This window comes from Mytilus galloprovincialis, chromosome 11 (assembly GCF_965363235.1).
Source record: "Mytilus galloprovincialis chromosome 11, xbMytGall1.hap1.1, whole genome shotgun sequence".
NCBI lineage: Eukaryota > Metazoa > Mollusca > Bivalvia > Mytilida > Mytilidae > Mytilus > Mytilus galloprovincialis.
Window position 1 is genome coordinate 57,880,250 of NC_134848.1, and position 25,545 is coordinate 57,905,794.

At 33.3% G+C, this 25,545-nt stretch overlaps 2 protein-coding genes across 2 annotated transcripts in view; both read left to right on the forward strand.

Annotated features, from left to right (window-relative positions):
- Nucleotides 1–25,545, forward strand: part of LOC143052455 (basement membrane-specific heparan sulfate proteoglycan core protein-like) — a 48,756-nt gene that overhangs the window by 14,896 nt on the left and 8,315 nt on the right. Inside the window, exons 5-12 of the mRNA XM_076225498.1 lie at nucleotides 6,039–6,152; nucleotides 6,560–6,670; nucleotides 9,763–9,876; nucleotides 11,353–11,466; nucleotides 13,170–13,283; nucleotides 13,927–14,060; nucleotides 16,499–16,643; nucleotides 22,704–22,840. Of these exons, the coding sequence (XP_076081613.1) occupies nucleotides 6,039–6,152; nucleotides 6,560–6,670; nucleotides 9,763–9,876; nucleotides 11,353–11,466; nucleotides 13,170–13,283; nucleotides 13,927–14,060; nucleotides 16,499–16,643; nucleotides 22,704–22,840 (983 nt within the window). The remainder of the gene's footprint in view (nucleotides 1–6,038; nucleotides 6,153–6,559; nucleotides 6,671–9,762; nucleotides 9,877–11,352; nucleotides 11,467–13,169; nucleotides 13,284–13,926; nucleotides 14,061–16,498; nucleotides 16,644–22,703; nucleotides 22,841–25,545) is intronic.
- On the forward strand, nucleotides 18,989–21,195 carry LOC143051265 (uncharacterized). The gene has a single exon (XM_076224224.1). The coding sequence runs from the start codon at nucleotides 19,031–19,033 to the stop codon at nucleotides 20,126–20,128; it is 1,098 nt and encodes a 365-aa protein (XP_076080339.1). The 5' UTR covers nucleotides 18,989–19,030; the 3' UTR covers nucleotides 20,129–21,195.

Sequence of the window (25,545 nt, forward strand, 5' to 3'; positions counted from 1 at the left end):
GTTATGTTCTTGCTTACCATAACTCAAAATATTGTCTAAAATAACTCAAATTTAGGTATTACCCTCCTTCCTTTCATAGCTGTTATTTTATGAAAGAAATATTTTCATATTTGAAAAATCCGCCGGTGCCAAAATTGCAGGATATTCTACCTTCCGGAACACCTGAGTTTATACCAGGTTTTTGTTGGGGTATATGTTGCTAAGTTTTTAGTTTTCTATGTTATGTGGACTGCTGTTTGTCTTCTCGTCGGTTTTCGTTTTTTGCTATGACTGTGTCGGTTTGTTTTCGATCTTTGAGTTTGATTCGTTCTATGGTGTCTTTTGCCTCTCTTTTAAAATGTTACCTCTCCTTGCAAAACTAACGACACGTACTGTACATGGAGGAATTTTTGTACAGTTATATATGACGTTGACAATATATTTTTGCGGAGGCAGAGTTATGAGAGTTAATCAGATCTGCACATACTTTTAGAGAATCGTGTAGCAGTCATGTGTTCTCGTGTATGGGCGAGTAGACATCGAAGAGTTGTCGAATGTGGTCGCGAAGGGATCGGGTATTGGTCAAGTCTGGGATAAGATAAATATAGAAGTCGCTGTGATCTGAAAGCGATCGGACATTGGTCGAGTTGATCTGGAAATGATCGGACATTAGTCGTGCAAAGGTCGAAATGATCGAGTACTGATCGGTAAAATTTGTGTATTCCGACCAAACCCGATCTCTACATGATCATTTCCCGATGAATTCGACCGCTACTCGTCGAATTCTCGATCTCTTCTCGAGTGACTTGCTTCTCGGCCCTTGCTCGATTGTTTTTGACATGTCAAAAACTCTCGGGTAGAAAGTCAAATCAATGACGAGTTAGGTAGACTATCCTGAACATCCTTGTCGATTGAGTCAGACCAGTCTCCCGATCACGTAATTTTTCTTGATCGGGGTTGATCGAGATGATCTGATCGACAGTGTGAACCTAGCTTAAGATATCGACAATATATTTGTACTAAATTGTAAATTGCAACATGTCGTAACATAAATTTTGGCTGAAAGGGTATTTCAACATTAAATTAAAGTTTTCTCTCCTCTATAAAAAAATTTAGGAATATAGTGATATAACTCAATAACCAATGTTAATTCAGACCTTTTGTCCTTTGAATAGAAGCCCTTGGTTTGTAACCATGAAATGACCTCTAGGTCATAGGTGAAATTGACGTTCTAGATTTCGATGCTTTTTTTCAATGTTTGTACTTACTTAATGTAAAAGTTTATTGAATTATATATTTTTGAATCAGTATCAAGTTAACTATCAAATTTAAACCTGAAGTGACAAATTTCAAACCGGAAGTAACCATTTATATCCCTTATTAAGAAAAAATGTATAGAAACCATATATTTTTGGAATCGGTGCACAATCCATCTGATGGTGGATGTGATATTTCAAACTGAATTGACGTAGTTCTATATCAATATTGATCTTTATGGGTGTAAAGACCTTCAATTGATCTCTGAACGACTTGTTTTTAATCTTTTTTTATTCATTTCATTCCTTTTTGCACTTCAACAATCATTTTCAAATGGCGTCAAAGCTTGTCATTTGTATAAACGCCCAAACGTGTCCAACCCCCAAATGTGCTATATCAAGCTTCTTTTTTTACTGGAACTATCATTCGTGTCTATATTAAACATACGTAGGTTATTTGGTTATTGCATTTTCATTAAAGTATACTCATTAAGCTATTTGATAAAATAGAATAGAAATAAATCACTTTGGGTCTTTTCCAAACCGGCAGTATAATCTTTGGAAACGGGTGAACGTCCGTTCGGTTTTGTTGGGTGATCTTATAAGCAGCCATGCTGAGTTAAATTCTATATCAATAAGTCAGAAACATCGTAAAGGTGAATGCACAATTCTCTGCACATAAAAACCCTTGCAGCCTTTTACATTTTTTTTTAATTTACGCAACTTTTAAAACGGCCTCTATTACATAAAGGAGATTGAAGTAGTCTCTTACTGAAGACATAAAAAAAAAGCGGTCTTCACTCGCTCTTTTGTAAAATGAAATCCAAACGAATAATCGTAAATTTTAGGGCCAACTGAATTCATGGTATGATAATAGAACATATCGACAGTTTTTACTGATGGCGTTCAAATAATGTATGACCTATTTTACCCTTGTCGTTATGTCTCCTGTTCGTGTACCTTCGATGATTGAAACCTAATGATTTATAAAACAACCTGATAACCAGTTTATAATTTGAAAAGCTTTTAGAATTTCAGTTCAATTCTGCTGAAAACCTGCCGTCGGATCTATATAAAAGGCATCATCGGAGTGTATAAGTAAAAAATAATTTACGTAGTAAACGATTAATTCAACTGCACTAGAACTGTTTGTATGTTCTATCTCAATAAGCATGACATATTTGCAACTAGACAATATGCAATTTCTGGCAAAATTGAATTCACATGTTACAGATTAAATTTGCAATTATGATAATCATTAACAACCGGCATGGACATATTCACGTATTATTATGTTTGATGTACAGATGCAACGTATTTGCACAATAACATAAATATAGTATGAATGTACACCTCTATATTCCTAATCTTATTATTTATTAGTGCCCATACATGATATAGTTGTGTTTATAGCACTTTGGTGTTATCCCTACACATGCTAATTAATGATAATTTCCCCAGATCATAGAAATGCCGTAAACGTTATTGATTTCATTTAGGACATAAGTGTATTAGCGCTAAAAGACGCAAGACGTTTTGTCGTTTAATAGTGGACACGTTTTGGTGAATAACAATTATCAGACACATTTTGGGGGTTATGGAATTGAGCACGTTTGGGGAGAAAAAACATGAATGGTTGAAAAGGACACATTTGCGAGTGTTACATATGTGTATACATACTTCAATACACTTGACATAAATTGGGTTATATTTATTAATTGTTATTTGGATTGAACGTTGTCTCATTGGCATATATACCATATCGTCCTATATCTATTCACATTTAGTTATTAACACTGTTAATGTATACTTGATTGTTAGTCCAGACAAACTAAGTTTGAACCTCTAATTGCAACAGATTTTTTTTAGTTCTAATCTATACCATTAAGCCCCAAATATACAATAAAAAACGTCCATTAAAATCTAGCTTGAGCAAAACTAAAATTTGGCAATTTTAATTTCTTATGGAAATTAACGTTGGATAAAGATATTTTCATAAGATTTATGTAGAATATGACAATTTGATGGGGTTAAAAGTTCATATTATATAAACTTGGGCTCATGAAATGTATAAAACCGAAGTGTTATCGGTATTTTGTTTGATTATTTAAGGCACATTTGTCAGGAACGAATTGCAAATTAATGGCTTTGTGAAGATTTTAAAAACATAATGTGGATATTTGGAGCGTTTATATCTGTAAATTATATTTGTTCAGAATCTACATTGTTTAAAGCAACTTTAAACCACAAAAAGAAGAATGTATGCTTAATTAGTTTTATTCAATTTGAGATGCTTTACCTTGGTATGCTGAAAATTGAATAAATGATCAACTAATGAATTATAAAACTTAGGTTGTAGCTTAATATAAGATAGGATAACACCTTACGAATTGTTTGTTATACTCTAAAGACGGCTTACATATCAAGAATCAATACATTCAGAAGCGGTTAAGTTATAATTTTGTATCAATTTTTAAATATGTCTGCTTATTTTGCAGAGTGATCTCTCATATCAATGCAAATCTGCATAGGAATTTTAAAATCACGATTTTTTAGTATCCCTCAAGTCAGATTTTATGGAACTTTTTTCTGTGTACATTTGGGGAATAATGATGAATATTAAAACCTAAATATCTTCTGTTGCAAGTACTTCAAGGTTAGGTGACTGGACTATGTGTATACATTTTTATTATATTAGATGATTCTAAATAATGTTGTTATTATTTTATTTATACCCATGTTCATGTAATATGGAGTGAGTTTGTATAGGCTGTGCCTGTTGTTCAATCTTTTCCATATCTTTATGAATTAACTATAGTTAAAATAAAACATGCAGCTGTTTTTGAATAAGAATTTTGACGTTCGTATAAACCATATCCTTTCAGCACTATAGAATCTAAGGCTTATGTTGAGTATAACATGTATCATGTACATTGTACTGTCGTATGTGCGTTTTTTCGTAGTTTTTTGTCTTTTCCTTTTCACGCATGTTGGGTGTTTATACCATGTTATTCGGTTTTTTTTTTATTTATTGCGTCTTAGATTTAAGGAGCTTTCCGATGATATGCTTGCGCTTGAAACAAAATATATGGGCAATATGAGATATTACTCACATTAGTATACAAAATTGTTACCTGTTAAAGAAAGATATCGCGATGGTGTCTTTTTCGAAACAGATTCTTGTACGCCAAGACTATTAGTTACATAGTGTGCTAGTGACCGTATACGGTATATATGGGATCAGTAAATTCCATAGCGAAGCTCCAATCCCCATATGGAATTTATTGATCCCATATATACCGTATTACGTCACTAGCACACTATGTAACGAATTTATATTACCGACTATCTTAACGTGTGAAATTTAGACTAGTGACCTATCAAAATGAGCAAGTCTTCAATACTGTTAGCGTTAAGAAACTACTTCCATTGATCCTACAAACACAGATGCCAACAATAACAACTTGTTAGGTTTAAATGTGTTTTATGAATTTATTTCAATCTTAATTATCAATTACTTCGTTGTTGAAACCTTTAAGATTTTTTCTCAGTACCGTTTTGGTTTGTTTAAGGGACGCAACATCACTACTAACCGTGTATGAAATAAGCCCCGCCTCCCTACTAATCTAATATGAAATATACACGGTCTCTACGCGAACGCTTTTAACCAATTATATTCCTAGAAATTTAAAGGAGGTAGGATAAACATTCATACGTTATCAGTTGAAAAGTTATTATTGATATGGCCAATTAAGGTTAAGGTAGTGGTAAAAAGGTTTATCGTTATTTTGTGAATTTTTCCTTCCATCTTTTTTGTGATAACTTTTCATATCATGCTTCTCGCTTGATATGGAAATTAGACTAGCATTTAATGACAACGTCGTATTAGGTAAAATAGCAATAACAGATTGTTATTGGTCATCTCATCTCGATTACTTTTTTTCCCTTTCGCTGTATCGGCTCAAGCAAGAAAATCAATCTCGTTGAGATGATCAACAATAATCTATAATTAGAGTCTTTTATCTTCTGTAAAACTATGTCAGTCTCATTTCAACAGACTGTTAAAACCATTGTTTCTTTTCTTTCTATACACCAATGATACAAACAGGTCCAAAAACAGGCTCTTTTCTAACTGCGGGTTAAATTTGTTGATTTTAATGTGTGTTTAGAAAAATGTCAAGAATGTACCAAATCAACTTAAATAATGACACAAGGTTATGAAAATAAACCAAATTATCAACATTGCTACTTTATCGCAACTAATGTGGGTAAAATCTACGTTCAACAATAATACGACTAAGGTATCTGAACTATCATTGATAAATTGGTAGAGTTGAAAAAAGTCATAGTGCATTGCTCAAGTTAAACAATAAGAATTCTGATAAATATTTTTACTCGAATTACCACTAAAGCTTGCACTCCCTTTTTTATAGTGTCGGATATTGTATATTACTAAGACTTTCAAAATTGACGATAACTGTATAGTAATGTCATTTTATCTCTATGTAAACTGGTAATGTTTTGCATAACGAATTGCTTTTTTTCTCTTCTTACAAATTCCATTCTTTTGCCTTACTCAGTCTTCATAAAATAAAATAAAACGTATATGTCAAATAATACAATATTAAGGACCATGTATAACATTCAAAAGAGAACAGAAACGAGAAGATATAAGCGAATATATTCAACGAGTATTGGTTAAGAAATAAGAAACCCAACGACAGCTACTGGAATAAAACGGTACCGTAAGCCTTCAAAAAGTATATATGTTTATGAGTTATTTTCATATCATTTTCTTTCAAGATATCAACGAATGTGCTAGTAATCCATGTCAAAACTCTGGAGTGTGTCACGATCATGTTAATCGGTATTCATGTACCTGTAAATCAGGATATACAGACAAGAATTGTGAAATAGGTAAATAGATTAGAAACGTCATGTAAACAAAATATCTTGGCAATTTTGTATTGCCTTAAAAGTTTATTTATTCGGAGAACATTTATGACAAAAAAGTTCAAAGCTATGGTATCAATACAACTGAGGTAACGCATGAGCTTAAAAAGAGACGAAACCAGGTATGTCGATGGTAATCGTTTTCGAGGATAATGTAATTGCTGGAAACAAAATGAGTGAGCAAGTTAAGATTGTACTCAAATTATGAAAAAAATGCAATCACCGATTCCATGACTCATTTACTTATGGTAATAATGAAGCTTGCGTTAAAACTTGTGTCTGGTTCGTGACATATTCTTGTAAACCAACAACCACTAATACATTATCACAAAACATTGACCATAACGTCAGGTGATATATTACAATTGTAGATATAAACGAATGCCGAGGGAACCCTTGCCACAATGGAACATGCACTGATGGAGTAGCAAGTTACAGTTGTAGTTGCTATGCAGGATACACTGGCAGTATCTGTGACAGAGGTTATTTATTTTGTGTTTTAGAAATCAATAAGAACTTCATACACATTATCGCTATTCGTCCGACATTACTTGACATTGCAAAGGTTCCCGTAAAAGTTTGACATCAAAATAGTAAAACAATTTTGACGCAACAATGGAAAAAGATTGTTGTGTGACGTAAATAGTTCAAGCTGGACATATTCCCGGATCAATTTGGAAAGATTTTCAAATAGCGATGATGTTTTTAGATCTAATAAAACCTTTTTGCACTTTATTTTACCTTGCGTTGACCTCGCAACAATTTACCACATAACAACTTTTCGAACGGTTAATGTAACATTATAACTTAATTAAGATCCAATCTACCAGAAAACCATGAAAAATAATCCGTATGTCACTTTTACAAAAGGTATTTTGGATGACTATCTTGAAAACAATTATCCTTGTTTATTTCCATGTCAAATTATTCCTTAATTTCAATTTTCATTTAAATTAGACGAAATTAAAAAATCCATCTACTTAAAAGGCATTTTTAAAATTGTGGCCATTTTGGAAAGAAAAAACATAGTTTCCATCTGCATTTTGTTTTTTATTTTGCATATCATACTACCCTTTATATCAATTTTCTTTGAAAGCAATCTATGTTAAAACCCTGACACCTTAAGTCGTCAACTTTGAAGATGACAGCCAATTTTAAAATGTTTTACACTAGAGTCTCATCTACATGAGTTGCTCATCGTTCCGGTACAGTTAAATTAAGATTAGTTCAGAAACAACCTGGATAAAACTTTGTTGCATAAGAACTGAGTTGTATGATGAGGTCAACATATATAAGTGATTACATATTCTTTTTATCATTGTTATATTATAACAGTTTATCAAACATTTGTTATATAGTTACAAAAATATTACCATAATATACCTCTTGTAGCAGTTGAAGTCATTTGATTATGAAAGTTTAAATATTTACCAGCTATTAAAAACTTTCGTAACAGGGGGGGGGGGGGGGGGGGGGTTGATAAATAATGTAAAGCTGATAAGGTATTTTTTTTGTTAATACCGCAGTCCCACTAGGCCAAGATCGCACTACGATCTGTGAAAAAAATGAAATTTTGATGATCATAGTACGATCGTGTAAATCGCAGTAAGGTCGTATCACGGTCGTGGTGAGGTTTTCTTGATCGTGATGAGTTTTGCCAACTTTGAACATGTTCAAAACAATCGTGGTGCGGTCGTTGCGAAATCAGGTCGTAGTAGAAGCGTAGTGAGAGCGCATTAAGATCGTAGTATGACCGCAAAGGTCGCTGTACCATCGTAACGAGAGCGTAACGAGAGTGTGATTCTATTCGGAGAAACTGCGCTACGATCTCATTGCGACGTTATTATGACCTTACTACGACAATCACGTTCTCACTGCGACCCAACTACGCTTCCACTACGACTATACCACGCTGTTCACGACCAAAGTACGATTCTAGCACGCTCTTGCCGCCCTCATCACGCTCTTCTTCGACCTGACTACGTTCATACTACGACCATCATTCTCATTGTCATTTTTACATAAAGTATATTAAATATCTCCAGGTTTTGTTTGTCTGTATGTAATTGGGACTTCTCGTCCATTTTCTCTAACGGCTCAACCATGCCTCTCGTTTACATATAAATTAGACCGTTGGTTTTCCCTTTTGAATAGTTTTACACTAGTAATTTTGGAGACCCTTTATAGCTTGCTGTTCGGTGTGAGCCAAGACTCCGTGTTGAAGGCCTTCCTTGACCTATAATGGTTTACTTTTAAAAATAGTTACTTGGCGATGAAGAGTTGTCTCATTGGCACTCATACCACATCTTCCTATATCTATTGACACATCTGTGTCCTCTCTGCTAGCGTTCACTAAAATATCGTCATTTCAGTTTTACGGACCAGCAATGCGTTTTAATTTAGGTCGGATTGGTCGGTCCGACATCTCTGCTTGATCAAGATTCGTTACTATCAAAGTTCCCTCTGCATCTACATCAACCCCTACCACCATGCCCACGTGTTCTAGTAAATTTTGGTGGTATGACTGTATTGTTTTTGAAGGATTGGAACTGTATTCATTTGGAACACGATGTTGACGTTTTGCTGAGAGCGTGGTAAGATCTTGTTGCAAGCGAATAAGTCGTGGTTTTGGTCGTACTGAGAACGTGATGAGCGTAGAAAGATCTTGATAAGCGTAGTGAGGTCGTAGATAAAACGCGGTGAGAACGTGTTAGAATCGTAGCGGGATCGTTGTAGAAGCGTAATTAGGACGTAGTAGCATCGTGAAAGCAACGAAAATTTACATTTTCATACCGCTTATACTGCGACCTCACCACGATCTGAGTTTATTTTAGATCGCGGTGAGCGTGGTGCGATCGTAGTCTAGTGGGACTGGGGCATTAAAATATAACCCTGTTTAGAATGCAATTATATATCAATACCAATATTTAACAAGGTTCATTATTCTCTAGTGCTTTATATTTTGTGTTATTGTGTTTGGGGGGAGGGGACGGTATTTTTGTATCATCATTGTTTTCCCTCGATGTCTCTTTTTCACTACTTACAAAAGTATTATTAAAAAATGTACTTTACATTTTGCACCTTTCAAACACAAATAGTCCTGTAAGTCATGAATGTTTTAGTTAATGATACCACCATACTTGGCTCGGTACATTTTTTTATTGTCAAATAGTCACAATGTACAAGCCTAGGGCTTTTTGTGGTGAGGGGATACAAGACAATTTTGTATAGGATTATACTGGCTTAATACGATCTTGAAATAAATAAGGCGATGACCATCTGATTATGACATGTGTGAGAGGAAGGGAATATATAGTAAAACCTGTTCAGTTGTTACCGTACGGCATTCAACAGTGAACAAGGCCTATATCATATAATGAAATATAAAGTACCCTGTGAAACAATTAAAAAAAAACCAATGGGCTGATTAAACCTAATACATTTCAACTTAAAATTAATTCAAATATACGACAACACAATAACAACCTTCAAGTTTGTACAAAATTACACCGTTAGCTTTCAAATGTGCAAAAAAAATATTTAATGAGTAATGATCAATGCATTTTCTTTCAAGAAATTAACGAATGTGCTAGTAATCCATGTCAAAACTCTGGAGTGTGTCACGATCATGTAAATCGGTATTCATGTACCTGTAAATCTGGATATACAGGCAAGAATTGTGAAATAGGTAAATAGATTTCTAAAACGTCAATTTAACATATAACTTGGCACAATTTTGTAATGCTTTCAATTACTTCGATTAATTCATAGTCATATCAATACCTTTAGAATATAAAAAGCAATATTTAAAATACATATTGAGTCATTCCAATGATTTTCAAAAAAAATGTGTCGAGATGAGCGTCTGCTGCTGTGAATGCATCACTCAATATCCAAGCTACACAATTGTTCCAACCTGGATAACTCCTTACAAGCTAATTATCATGTTTACAGTTACCTGTGTTCGTTATTTCATATAATTATTTTGCACCAGGTTATAGTTGACTGTTTGCCATTCTTTGACATCTTGTTTTATATTGTGTAACCTATCGTTTTTATCAGTTCAGTGAATGTTTAATTATTTTTGTTCAATATTTATTTTTGATATACATCAGCAATTTCAATTGACATTTTATAGTATGCCTTTCTTTGTTGTAATTATATACCACTGGTACATGGTAAGGTAAAGGTTGGTCGCTGTTAAAATGTTTAAATCCCTAGTATGTCTTTGCATCTGTCCTAAGTCGGGATTCTGTTGTTCAGTGGTTGTTGTTTGTTGATGTGTTCATAAGTGTTTCTTGTTCCTGTTTTATATAGATTAGACCGTTATTTTCTTGTTTGAATTGTTTTCCACTTGTCATATTGAGGTCCTTTATAGCTTGTTGTTATGTGTTAGCCAAGGTTCTGTGTTGAAGTCCTCGTTTTGACCTTTCAAATGTTTAATGAAATACTGAAATATTATGGGTAAGTCCTTATGTGTTTAATACTCTAATATATAACATTTGATTTATAACATTGTTTAGCGCGTTCTTTCGAATTGTTTTGCATTGTCATTTCGGGGCTTTTTATAGCTGACTATGCAGTATCAACTTTGCTCATTGTTGAAGGCTGTACGGTGACCTATAATTGTTAATTTCTCTGCCATGTTACTCTATTGTTGAGAGTTGTCTTATCGGCAATCATTCCACATCTTCTTTTTGTATATGTAAGTCAGGAATGGTTTGGTCAATAATGCAACCATACTTTACCCGGTACATCTTTTTCATTTCTCAAGAAGTTACCATGTACAAGGGCTTTTTGTGGTGGAGTGGGATAAGAGAATTATGCATAGGATTATTCTGGGTTGGCATGATATTGAAATGAATAAGGGGATGACCATATGCTTATGACATGTGTGTGAGGAAATGATTAGATAGTCCGATCTGCTCATTTGTAAATGTATAACATTCAAGTGAACAACGTATATACCATATGATGAAATATAAAGTACCTTGTGAAGCAATTCAAATGAAAAACCGATGGGCTGATTGTATTTAACAAATTTCAACTTAAAATTAATTCAAACATATGTAGACCCAATAACAACCTTAAAGTTTGTACAAAAAGACTTTCAATTGTGCAAATAAATATTTAATGAGTAACGATCAATGCATTTTCTTTCAAGAAATCAACGAATGTGCTAGTAATCCATGTCAAAACTCTGGAGTGTGTCACGATCATGTAAATCGGTATTCATGTACCTGTAAATCTGGATATACAGGCAAGAATTGTGAAATAGGTAAATAGATTTCTAAAATTCAATTTAAAATATAACTTGGCACAATTTTGTAATGCTTTCAATTACTTCGATTAATTCATAGTCATATAAATACCTTTAGAATATGAAAAGCAAGATCACAAATACATATTGAGTCATTCCAAAAAATGCAATACCCAGAAGTGTCGAGGATATGCGTCTGCTGTTGTCCATACATCACCCAACATTCAAGCTACAAAATGTTCCAACCTGGATGACTGTTATTATTATGTTTACAGTTACCTGTGTTCGTTATTTTATATAGCTATTTTGTCCCAAATAGTTGCCTGTTTCGCATTATTTTACATATTTTTATATATTGTGTAACAATTCAGTGTATGTTTACTTTTTTCAATATTTCTTTCTGATAGATATCAGCAATTTCAATTGACATTTTTGTAGTGTGTCTTTCTTTGTTGTAATATTTTACTACTGGTACATGTTAAGGTAAAGGTTGGCCACTGTGAATATGTTTTATCCTCAGTATGTCTTTGCATCTGTCCTACGTCGGGATCCTGTTGTTCAGTGGTTGTTGTTTGTTGATGTGTTTCATAAGTGTTTCTTGTTCTTCGTTTTTCATATAGATTAGACCGTTATTTTCTTGTTTGAATTGTTTTCCACTTGTCATATTGCGGTCCGTTATAGCTTGTTTTTGTGTATTAGCCAATGCTCTGTGTTGCAGTCCTCGTGTTGACCTATAAAATATTTAATGGTTTACTGTTTACAAACTGTGACATGGGTAGAAAGTTATCTCATTGGCACTCATACAACATCTGTCGTTTTTTGTATATAGCACATTCATTTCAATTACAGATTAGTTGACTATTCTGATATCAAATATCTTAAACACAAAAACATGTTGCTAGCGAGTCTGGACGCGTATACATCGTATTGGTCGTATTGATTGTAATCGTAAAACTTATGTAGTGACAATTCCAGTTCCTCGTTACTTTGTTGAACCACTACCCAGTTCGTACAGTACGTGTGATCATGTGCGAGTGAAGCGTATATATTGAGATATTAAGTGCATGTCCTGTTGTGGTTAATGCTCTTATATATAACATTTTGACTTCTAACCTTGTCTTACGCGTTCTTTGTGATCATTAATTTTGAAAGTTATGTGAGCATAAAAACCATTTCATACGATTTTGTTGATGTTGTTGTCAACTTTGGGTTAAATCAGTCTGACGCTAGTGCTTTGTTTCTTATATGATATTAAGTATGTGACTGCCGGTAACCTACAAGACAAATATATGCATACTGTGGAATCATTTTTTTTTTTATCATGGGTGCCAATTTTTTGTGGCATAAGGAAGACTAACATGTTTATTGATATTTATTTTGTGGTTTTGCTGAAATCTGCACAAAAGCATACAGACAATTTGTAATTTGTTGAAAATTTAATTACGTTCTTCGCCTGTACCCATGAAACTACCATACATTGGCATCCAACGAAAAATAATGAAACCACAGTAAATTTGATATTTACTGATACATTCAAACACTAAACAGGACGTTCCATGTGATTGTTTTTCATAATTGACTGTTTCTTTCTTAAACAGCAACTGCAAATCATCCGTAGACTGTAAGATTGTAATGCAATGAATAAATTAGAAGTTTATTGGCCCTTAAAACACTATTGACACAAAATATCAGTTTAAATATATCTTAACTTTCAATTATAGACAAAGAGTGTCAAAGTAACCCATGTTTAAACGGGGGAATATGTACAGACGATCAAAATTCAGGACATACTTGTCACTGTCCACCCGGATTTTCTGGAAATAACTGTGAAGAAGGTTAGTTTCTTTTTTTTTTTTTTTTTTTATTTATTCAATGTTTTCTTTATTGTGTAACACTGAAGTACACAATGTGGTTAAGGTTATCATGGTTAGTATTTTCTCAGCTTTTTCTAAAATACTTTAATCATAACAATATTCTTAATTCGAAAGAATGCATTTGTTCATATGTCAATAAAATGGAATTTGATGCGACTGCCTTACAGTTGTTTGCACTTGGTGAGATGTGTTTAATCAGCTTTTGATTTTACCATTTTATAAGAGATATTCCATTTAGAATTGTTTACTTTTTATTGATAAAATTTGTCTTATGAGCTAATAAGCAAACATAGTTTGATGTGAGCTTTTTAAATGCTAAAAAATGAAATGTGGCATATGGAGATATCTGTTAAATGACACATAATATTGAAATCACGACCCTTATTCATACCGATTAAACTTCAATTAGAAAACACAGTTGACAAATGTAAAGAATGATCTTCACTCTTCCGGAGCACTTGTTATCAAATTCATCAGCTTTATATGATTAGCAATGAAGTCTTTCTACAATATTAGAACATCTGGCATGCCCTTGTCGTAGGAATGCAGCTATTTTGTATTTGAAGATTTATCATATTACATAAAATTGTTCTTATTCAAACAGAGCCTTTTATAATGATCAAGCCCAGTGTGTCCCTTGCAAATATCAAAACAGTTTTAGAAGGATCTAGTGTTTTAACTATAGTGTGTAATGCAGAAGGAATTCCTGTGCCATCTGTCACCTGGGAATCTCTTCATGTAAGTAAAAACACAAAAAATGTAGTTATATTTTAAATCAGAAGTGACTTTTATTTTATAACAGGTTTTTTTTTATATACTAATTGATTTTAATACTTAATTTAAACAAAATTATTGATGAACGATTAAACCATGAAAGGAAGGGATTGTTTAAATACTTTTAGAGTGTTAAGGAATTAGATCATTTTCAAACTACAACAAGTAAAAATTTAAAAACAACGATTTTAGTCTACAGGTTTCTGATATCTTTTAAAAGTCCCATTAGCAGCTAACCTATATTATACAAAGTTTAAACTTTACCTACATTGGCAGTACATAAATACAGAGAATTGGATGACACTATTGTTTTTGTTTTGTTTTTGAGGTGTTTGTGACATTGAAATTTGATGAATTTTGACTTACCTTTCTGTAAATATGAAAAGGCGAAAGATAACATAATCATAAAACTTTGCTCAGTGCTCAGAGCGTAAAAGTCATGCTCGACACATGAAATTCAACATTTTGATTGTTTGATTTTGGAAGATAAGTACAAAAAACTGACTCGAAAGTGTTATGACTTCAAGGCCAGAGGTACATTCAAACTCATAAATTAAACACAAACGACAACACCGTGTCTAAATACGAAAAAAGACAAAGAATTTAATGTAAACTGCAAATGGCATTGATACAGCAATTTGTATGATACTAAATGTGTACGTTAGACCTCGTTGAAATTCCGCAGTGATTTAATTTTCAAAATATATAGTTGGTCTATTTTGGCAGTATATTGTGGATTAATCATAATTCGTTGAACATCAAATTTCATGGATTTCATGTGATAAGTCCACGAAATTAAACGTTAAACGAATAACAAATTTCCTCTAGGCTTGTATGCAAACTTCGGCAAAACCACGATTTAAATATCCACGGACAGGCACTATTTTTCTAAATCAATGAAAATTGGTACGCACGAACATAAGCTAATCCACAGTATATTGATATATATGAACACGATAAAAGCATTCGGTCAATGTATATGTTCTATTAGTAGAACGCCTGTTGCATTTGAAAACATGGACATGTGTACAGTGCCCTTTATCATTTACTATTATCACATCATTGTGGGATCATCTCTGATGATTAAGTTATTGAATTCTTTAATGATTCTTCTATCATACGGCTAAATTTCAAATGAAACGAATCTCGTCTACGGAATATAGTGTTTAATAGACGTTTTTTCGGCCACAAATCATTCATCATCAATAATGGAAGCGACATTGTTCACCAGCATTTCGACCAGCATGCTGATTCAATTCATTTTTGCGAGTTCGCATCACCGACAAAATATACCATATAACTGACAATTTTTATCTCGGAATACCTCTCCGTCGCAAAACGAAAGACTACTGGATTTTAGAGCTGAGAACAGTGAGGCCATAGCTATGCAATGACAAAACTGATGATAAAGGTTTTCTTTTTAGTTCTTTTTTAAGTTCGGTGAATGTGAAGAACATACTCAACTTTACTCCTCATCGTAGACGCAGTCATGGTCATAGTCACTTAACATTACCTGCTCTCCATGATGACTCTATTGATTCCCTAATGCCATTTATAAAAAAAAACTTATTTATTCATTACATTCGCACGAAACTTTATTCACTACCCCTTCAATGCTCCATTCTCTATACTCCTACTTAAAACATACTGTTAAAACCCTTTATTCAACCGAATTCACATGTACACCTGTTATGTCTGTTATTGTCAGTCATAGACGTTTGAAACCATTGGAAAGATGAAAAGAAAAAAAACGCACTTTCTAAAGGTTACTTTACAAAGATATCGAGGACTTTAATCTTACCAATATTCGTCATCATAAATCAGTTCACTCGAAAACAAGGTTCAGTCTGTACCTATCAGTTGAACAAACCATCAAACAATGATTTTTATACAGGCAAGCGATCATTTACATAATTTACATTTAAAATGAAATCAAACGTATCTACAGAATTACATTGCACGATCTCGCTTCTAATTCAAATTTTTATTTATTTCTAAATAGAGTGATACGATTTTCAGCATTTTGCGGAGGTCATGTTGATTGATACTCATATGTATTGTAAAAATACGAGTAGTCACTGGTTTTCATAGGTGGACTTGCTTTGACTGCTAAGGTTCCTTTAATTTACAACTTTCGAGATCGTTAAATTTCCTTTAAAAACTTAGATTTTGGTGAAAATCATTCATGCGGTTAAGGGCGTCGTCAATATAACTTTTTTTCGCCCTTGGTTGAACAAATGAAAATGCTTTATTGCTATATTGCTATATCTTAACGGTTTTGTTCATTTAGCAAAAACAGAGATAGCAGACATGTCTTTAATATAAAATGACTTCTTATCATTAAAGTATCAGCTTAATTCAAATACTAAGTAACATGTTAAATTTGTCTTTTATTCTTTTAGAAACCCTCATTACCGCATAATGCAAGACAGATAGCAAATTATCTTGTTTTTAAAAATGTATCATCTACAGATGGTGGACACTACGTCTGTACAGCCAAGAACAGAGTCGGTATCGATAGAAAAGTGGTGCAAGTAATTGTGAAAGGTAATAGATAAAAACTATAAATACAATACTTGCAACCTTAGGCGTTACAATTTTAGCGATGAATCAGCGGTCATCGATCAGTCACCGATCAGTCAAGTCCGCGTCAAACTCACGTCAGCAATCCGTGAGACTTAAAGTGAAATTAATTGACTGATCGGACTGATCGGACGGATAGTACCGATCGACCTTGCTGACGGATTGAACTCTACTACGTCGCATGATAAACTAATGTATGTACTTCGAGATTCTGCCAGTTGAGACGCACCCTTTGATTGACTGCAAGGGTACAGCGGATCCATGTACACTCCCTAAGGATTAATGGAGATGTGTCCTTTACAATATTATCCCACCACCAGAACAATCCCCACCCAACACCGCCCAAAGGAGCGTGTAGGACACCGGGAAGTCTGTTATTATGGTGGAGGAAGCCGAAGTCCTCGGAGTGAACCACCGGGCTTCTCGGTGGGAACAGACAACCCGAAGAGATTTCAGAACTTTGATCTCTGGGTCAAGCTAAGAACAACTTTGACCTACCGAGGCCCCCAAAGTATTCAATCTAGTTTTTACTCCGGTCTGGATACCAGAGGTGTGTGTAGGAGGGGGGAAATCACCCTACTGATGTACTGAAAATTCGATGTCTCGAGTGAGAATCGAACTCGCGACCTTCAGTACTGTAGCCATCGGTCTTAACCACTAGACCACGAACCCACTAATACAAATTACGGAATCTTAGTTTCGTTTAATTTAATTAAAATGGCTACCCGTGAAATACGAACGTTCAAGTTCAACTGAAATTATTTTTCATTAATTATGTTAAGTTTTATGAATTGAAATGAAAAGAAGTGTACAGATGAAACCTCAATTAAAATATCATCATTAAAACTTTAAGTATTTTGATTCTTATTATATCTCAATTCTAATTAAAAGACTTGTTTCGAGATGTTAAAAATAACTGATTTCAAATAAAATAGTATTATTTTTAATAAAATCAAGAATAGTTTTGGTAATTTTCAACAATGCAAACACAATTTTAGTATGTTTTTTCTGACATTCTTTTAATTTTAGGAACAACAACATTTTTCAAACTTTATGAAGTACATAAATCCAATGTCAGTCAATAATAACCAATTTCCTAGGAAGAAATTCATGTTAACAATATTAAAAACAAAACTATTAATCAACACAAACAAAGCTATTAAAGCATCTTATATCTATTCCAAATTTATGTATTTAGTTAAAATGTTTAATGTTATATTTGTAATTCTCATTGGGTTTTGTCAAATGTGTTCACGTCTTTTCTATTATATTCATGTGTTATGGTAAAGAAAATTAATCACCGCCTTCATTAATTAGATTTCATTTTGTTCAACGTAATCTGTACGATGGTTTACGTTTAAAGTTAGATTCAAAACAAACCGGACATATAATATAGTTAATTGCTACCCTAGTTTGCTATTAATAAGTATTGGAATGTGCATTGTTATTTAACATGTTAAATGTAATATCAGTATTTAGTTCAAATATAATCTTAAATCAATCCTATTCTATCTTATTCATTCAAATATGACGTGTTTTTTTGTCATTTTTTACAATTTCAAATATGACGTCACTTGTCGTTGAGGTTTAAACTTATTCGGATGTGCTGAATTTCGTCGAGTTATGTAGTGTATTTCGGTTGTTTCCAGTAATTAGTTAATACTTAAGTTTTATTATACATCTTTTGTATAGTCATTTTATAAAATTTACTGTTTGCAAAAGTATAAGTTATTCTAAATAATAGGGATGTTCTGGTACTTAACGCCGTTTTTGGAACAACTTTTATGAACTTTTGGTCCTCGATGCTGTGCAACTTTGTACTTGTTTCGGTTTTCAAACTTTTGTATCTGGGCCTCACTAGTGAGTCTTGTGTGGACAAAATGCACTTCTGGCGTATTAAAATTTTAAACTTGTTGCCTTTTGTTAGTTATTATTCGTGTATTTCTTTGTCAATTATGTTCTCCTATTTATTTATATTTTAGTCCTGTAATGTTGTGTTGTCATTTTAATGTTATATTTCAGACGGCCATAAAAGAGGGAGGTTTGGCATACCACAAAATCAGGTTCAACCCACCATTTTTTCCTTCAAAAATGTCCTGTACCAAGTCAGGAATATGGCCATTGTTATATTATAGTTCGTTTCTGTGTGTGTTACATTTTAACGTTGTGTTTCCGTTGTGTCGTTTGTTTTCTCTTATTTTTGAGGGTGAATTCACATTACTATAACATGTATAAGACGTGTCACATTACAGAATCACCAGAAAGCCGATTGGAAATCATACCTTGGTCCAATTGTTCAAGCATACAACAGTACAAAACAGGAAACGACAGGATTTTCACCATTTGCTCTGATGTTTGGCAGAGAACCACGCCTGCCTATAGATCTTGCACTAGGAATAGAAACAACGAAAGAACAGAAGACAAATACGAAGTATATTGAGAATTTAAAAGAAAGACTGAAGAAATCTTATGAGTTAGCTACGAATTCAGCAAAGATAGCTCAAGGACGTCAGAAGAAACATTATGACAACAAAGTGCGTGGAGCCATATTACATCCAGGCGACCGAGTACTCGTAAAGATTCTGAGTTTCGATGGAAAGCACAAGCTATCTGATAAAGGGGAGAATGACAGCTACGTCATATTAGAACAACCTAACTCCACTATCCCAGTCTTTACAGTGAGAAAGGAAAGCGGACATGGAAGAAAGAGAACCTTACATTGGAACCTTCTGTTGCCTATTGGTTCAGTTTCCATCGATGAAGATGAAGAAAAGGAGAAGCCTAGACCTACTCCTGCACCACGATTAAGACCCAGGAAGAATAGGGAAACAGATCCACAACCAAAGCCAAGTCTTCATGATAGCACTCTGACAAGTTCTGATGAAGAAAGGGATGACGATTATTTGGTTTATGTGGTTACAGAACCTGACGTTGAACACTTAAGTGCTCCACACAGTGCTATAGATGAGTTAGAAACGCAGGATGATGATGATACCGTTCAGGACGAGGATGATGACGATCAGGAACACGTTGCTGAACAGCAAGATACTGGAATTGAGGGTGACGACCTTCCTTCTGAAGAGAGTGATACAGTTGATCCAGTACTTGAGCCTGATGAAGTGTCAGAGACCGATCAACAAGTAGCTGACGCTACATTATCTGATGATACAGAGGAACCTGGGCAAGACGACACTGTTAAAGAAACAGTAGATAATGTCCCTCAACCGGACATTGAAGCACCATGGATAGAACCGAGAAGATCTGTACGTGCCAGAACATCGACAGCTACCACGAAGTATAAGGATTTTATAGTATCCAAGAAGAGTCAGTCACAACCTGATTGGAAGAGTAGAGCTGATTATCTGAAGGATATTGCTTCTAGCGGTACTTTCAAAGGCATGGAGGACCAGATTCTAGCAGGCCTTTTGAAGATTGCCACTGAGAAGTGATTGATTACGAGGACGTCATATTTTTTCTCAGGAGGAGGAGAGATATTTGTGATGTCATGGAAGACATTCTCCAACAGAGGGGAGGATGTGGTAGTGTGGATTTTTATCATATTAATCATTTATATATTTTATATGTTTTATAGGTTAGTCTGATACACCATTAATTATATTCTTTCATTTGCAGAGTAGTTTACTTAAGTTTACCTTTATTCTATTGATTGCCTATTGATTATTCATTGATCCATAAAATCTAACTGTTTAACCTTGTAGCATTTACCTACTATTGATTTTACTATCAGTACTCACTGTTCACTAGAGTGTTTAGGTTTTCTTGTATTCTGATTGGTTTATTAAGCCTTGCCCCCAGTTTTGGTAGTAGTTTTGAAAACAGTAATGGAGGATTGATGTCTTTGTTTTGATCCTTATATATTTGTATGTTTTGATGCACTTTGTGCTCATAGACTTTATATTGTGACTGATTAGTAGTTCCATAAGTTCTATGGATTAGTATAGTGATGGAATTCATTCTGAAACAGGACATCATGACTTTGTATGAACCATATTTGATGTGAACCTCTGTTACCATTACTGTAGAAGTATGAAGATCGTTACTGTTAATATTAGTTAGACTGTCGATGTTAGTTATTAAACTCAGTTCCACAGACTGGTGAGTTTATCATGTATACTTGAAATAGCATAATATATAGTGTTTATTTAAGACAGTGAAGAACATTTGATATAATATAGAGTTATCTACCGTTGATATATATGCTATGGTTATTTGTAGAATATGGATTTACATATATCTATTTAGTAAATGGAAATAGTGTTATATGATCTTGACATTATAGTAGTATGTTGAATTGTCAAAGCTGATGATTGTATATGAACGATGAGTGAATATTTGCAAGTGTTAATTATCATCAGGCATGTCATGTCACCTTGTGTATAGATATTGTATAAGAACTATAAACATTCATTAATCTGATTTTATGTTGATCTGCAGTAATGTTATAATAACTGTAACACAGTATGATATAGTATTTTTAGATTAATGTATTTAATATGTATCTTGTTATATGTTGTAGGGTTTATAATAATAATTATATTATTACATCATTGATGAATAAAGAACCCTAGACTAAGATGAAATGGAGAAATCACCTTTTACACTTATTTATCCCAAATTCATGTATTTGGTTTTGATGTTATATTTGTTATTCTCATAGGATTTTGTCTAATGCTTAGTCCGTTTCTGTGTGTGATACATTTTAATGTTGTGTCGTTGTTCTCCTGTTATATTTAATGCGTTTCCCTCAGTTGTAGTTTGTTACTCCAAATTTGTTTTTTGTCCATGGATTTATGAGTTTTGAACAGCGGTATATTACTGTTGCCTTTATTTATACTATTTTTACTTTTTTATTGCAACCTATTATATTACAAATTAAGGTGTCCTCGTAGAGGTCCGCGTTCATCAATTGTTAACACTGTCGAGTTCGGTTTACATAAGAATTTCAAATATAAACGTATCCGTCCGATCCATGCATAAAATTAATTTACTGATCGATCACTGAACGTTGTCACGGTAACTCTCACATAGGTTATTTGACTAATCTGACGGATCCTATGGGTCACCGATCACCGATCACTCATCGATCAGTCAAACATTCGTCACCGATCCTTCACCGATCAGTCAAGTTCACGTCAAACAGTTACGCATAAGGTTGCAAGAACTGTATGCATCTTTTATTTGGTTATAAGATGAAACTGTGTTCATTATACCTTTAAATGTTGTATCATCTTAACAAATATTAAAGAATTAAAACTATCAGTCTCTTTTGATTTCTGCTACAAATGATCACTGTCTCTCGGTTATTTTTTTTCTGATTTTGAGTTCGTATTGTCGCTTGGATTGTCTACGCAAAAGAGTATTGTTTTGTGACTGAAAATATGTCAAAGGTCACCGAATTCGTGAATAATAAGTACAACAAACACTCGGTTATAGTGAACTGCAAGATAGGCAACATTTGATATTTGTTTGTCTCGGATGATATATTAAAATACTATTGGAACATTATTGGAGAACATTTCGTGTTCAAGCCGTTTTAGGTGTCAATATACAATCGAGAAAAGGGCAGACCTGCATTTGTTTATACATAAAAGTCTTAAATCATTGCCAAACCCTACAAGACCCAAATTATTCTGCAATTTTTTATATCAACAAGAAATATTAGGAAATTTAATAATAACGTACTAGCTTTTACATTGCTTGTGCAAATTGAATTAATAAGGGATCCTACTATCTCCAGATTAGCAATGCGTGACGAACAAATTCAATTTGTTGATGTCCGATTCTTCGGCTTACTAAATGTTGTTTATATAAAGCACAGTTTCATTGTGTTAATCCACTTTGGCATTAAGTTTGTTGTCCCTTATCTCAAAGTCACAGATATACCTTCAACTTGAGAGAAATCTCTCTACTCTTGGTAAATTCAAAGCACATTTTATCACATATGACAGTGGAATGGTTTTAGCTGGGAAATGTTTATGTGTAACACTTAAATTTGTATTTCAGCTAGAAATGACAAACCTCACGTAGCGCCATTGATACACGCACCGTCAACAATACAGGTTAAATACTACACAGAAGCTAAAATCACGTGTAATGTAACGGGATACCCAACACCGAGCGTAGCATGGATCCACGATGACGTAAGATTTTCTTTTTATATTTAATATTTCTTGATATTTCATTAATATCCCTTTATTGTCATGAATAAATTCAGCTGCTACTGGGATTTTATAACACTTCTTCCCAGTGTTTGTGCAGAAAGTTGATGGACCAGGGTTTGTCAAAGATCTTTTTTTTAAATCATCAAAGTAACGAGCTATACTTTTTTTTATAGGTCTTTGTATATTTTTAACCTTAACCTTTCGTACATATTTTTTTTTTTATTTTCTTGCACGGATCCGAATTTATACTTCTAGCCATTGTGCTATATGGTTATTGTCTACAAAAGACTAATCAGTGACGCTGGAATAACAAAATGTTAAAGTAAGGAGTTGAAGTGAGAGGTTTAGCTAGACATTAAACTAGATTAATCCAGCATTATCTACGTAAGAAAATACCTGTTCCAAGTCAGTATATATATCAACGTCAGGAATCCCGCTGGATGACGCCATTCTCACATTTTGCGAAGAAATAAAAATCGTGACGATTAATCCCCATTATTTGTGAAAGATATATAACGGTTCGACTTCGTCCATCATGTCCATGTTGTTTACTTTTTTCAATTTTTCAAACAAGAAATACCAGAAAACGTATCAACATGATATTGTATTCTAAATATTGATAGTAAAAGACAATAATAATGGAACATGCATCATAATAAATTGAGTGACACAGAGCTGAAATGCTTCTGGAAATATGATTTTCTTTCATATCTCCTTGGGGTACGGAGAATACAAGTATAATGTATTTCTTATCATTCATCATTGTTATATCTCTGCACTATTCACTACAAACCACTAAAGTCTGAAATGGCCTATATCTGTACTCGACTATACTGATTTTTACTCGACCAGTCTGAATTGGTCTGACTTTTACTTGACATTACTCGACCCCAGTCTGAACCATACTTGACTGTACTGAATCGTACTTGACCCTTATCTTTGCCGTTGAAAATAGTCTGAACTAATACTCGACCAGTCTGAAACAGTCTTAACCCATTCTCGACATGTACTCAACCTATTTTTCCAGTCTAAACCATACTTAACCAAAGGTCTGAACAATATTCGACCAGTCTGAACCATACTAGACCAAAAAACCTCTACTTTTTTAACTGTTAAAATAATTTTTTTTTTACTGACATATATTACAACAGCCAACAAAATTTATAAAATACTTTAACCTTATTAAAGAAATATATCTCTGATTATATTTAGGATAAAAAAATTAATTATATATAACTTATATCAAAAAGGGATAAAATTAAATGAATAAATAAAATTGTTTTTGTGATTAGTGGTGAAATATAAAGTATAACCTCTGCTTGGGGGCAAACTCATAAATAAGATCACACCTAGTCAGAGGTATTAAATTCTAAATAACATTGATTCAAAATTGCAACATCCTGTTTAAATTAAATAGCAAGGCCTTTCGAATATACATGTATGTACTAGATAAGTAATACACGAATTTAAGAAAAAAAGGCTTTCTTTTTACCTGTAAAATACACATGTTCTGAGGTAATTAGAACATATTAAAGTGCTTTATGTATGCCATGTTAATTTGACAAAAAAATATTTAAATAAATTGAAATTATTTTTTACTGTTACTTTGGAATACATTTCCTTTTTTAAAAAGGTTATCCAAGGATTGCTATGGAAATTCTATCATAATGATTATATTAAATTCTTGGTTTAATAAAACAAAACAATTAAGCTCTCATTTTTTTTTTTTAATTTATTAAGTTGTTTTATACACTATTTATACACTATTATATATTATATATATATATCTTAATAAAAAAAAACATTCACTGCATTATTACCTGAACTCAACTGACACCATAAATCTATACTAGGCTTAAGTTAATGGTGAAAATAGTCCAGTTACCATAAAAAAAAACTTTCGAAACATTCATAAAATTTTGAATAATATTGAAAATATTAGTCACAATTCATTTTTTTAGATTATTTGATCAGCTTGTTTTATTTATATTTAACCGGATTTTTGTGACAAAAATGTCGGTTATTGATTTGGGGATGTACGGCGGGCGGGCGGGCGGGCGGGCGGGCGGGCGGGCGGGCGGGCGGCAATCAAATGTTGTCCGTGCATTAACTCATGAACCGTTCAACCAAAGCTTTTAAAATTTTAATATGTTATTACTGACAACTATACGAAGGTCAAGTTCCATAATGGCGATTTTGACTTTTACCGTTCAGGAGTTATGGTTCTTGAAAGATTGAAAAATGGAGTTTCCAGTCGTGTCCGTGCATTTGCGCATGAACTGTTCTACCAAAGCTTCCCAAATTTTAATATGTTGTTACTGATGACAGAATGGAGATCAAGTTCAATAATGACGATTTTGACTTTTACCGTTCAGGAGTTATGGTTCTTGAAAGATTGAAAAATGGTGTTTCCCGTCGTGTCTGTGCTTTTTCTCATGAACCATTCAACCAAAGCTTTTGAAATTTTAATATGTAGTTACTGATGACAAAATAAAGGTCAAGTTCAATAATGATGATTTTGACTTTTACCGTTCAGGAGTTCTGGTTCTTGAAAGATCGTAAAATGGCGTTTCCATTCACGTTGTTGCATTTACTCACGAACCATTCAATCTAAGCTTTTCAAATTTTAATATGTTGATACTGATGACAAAATGGAGGTCAAATTTGATATTGACGATTTTCAC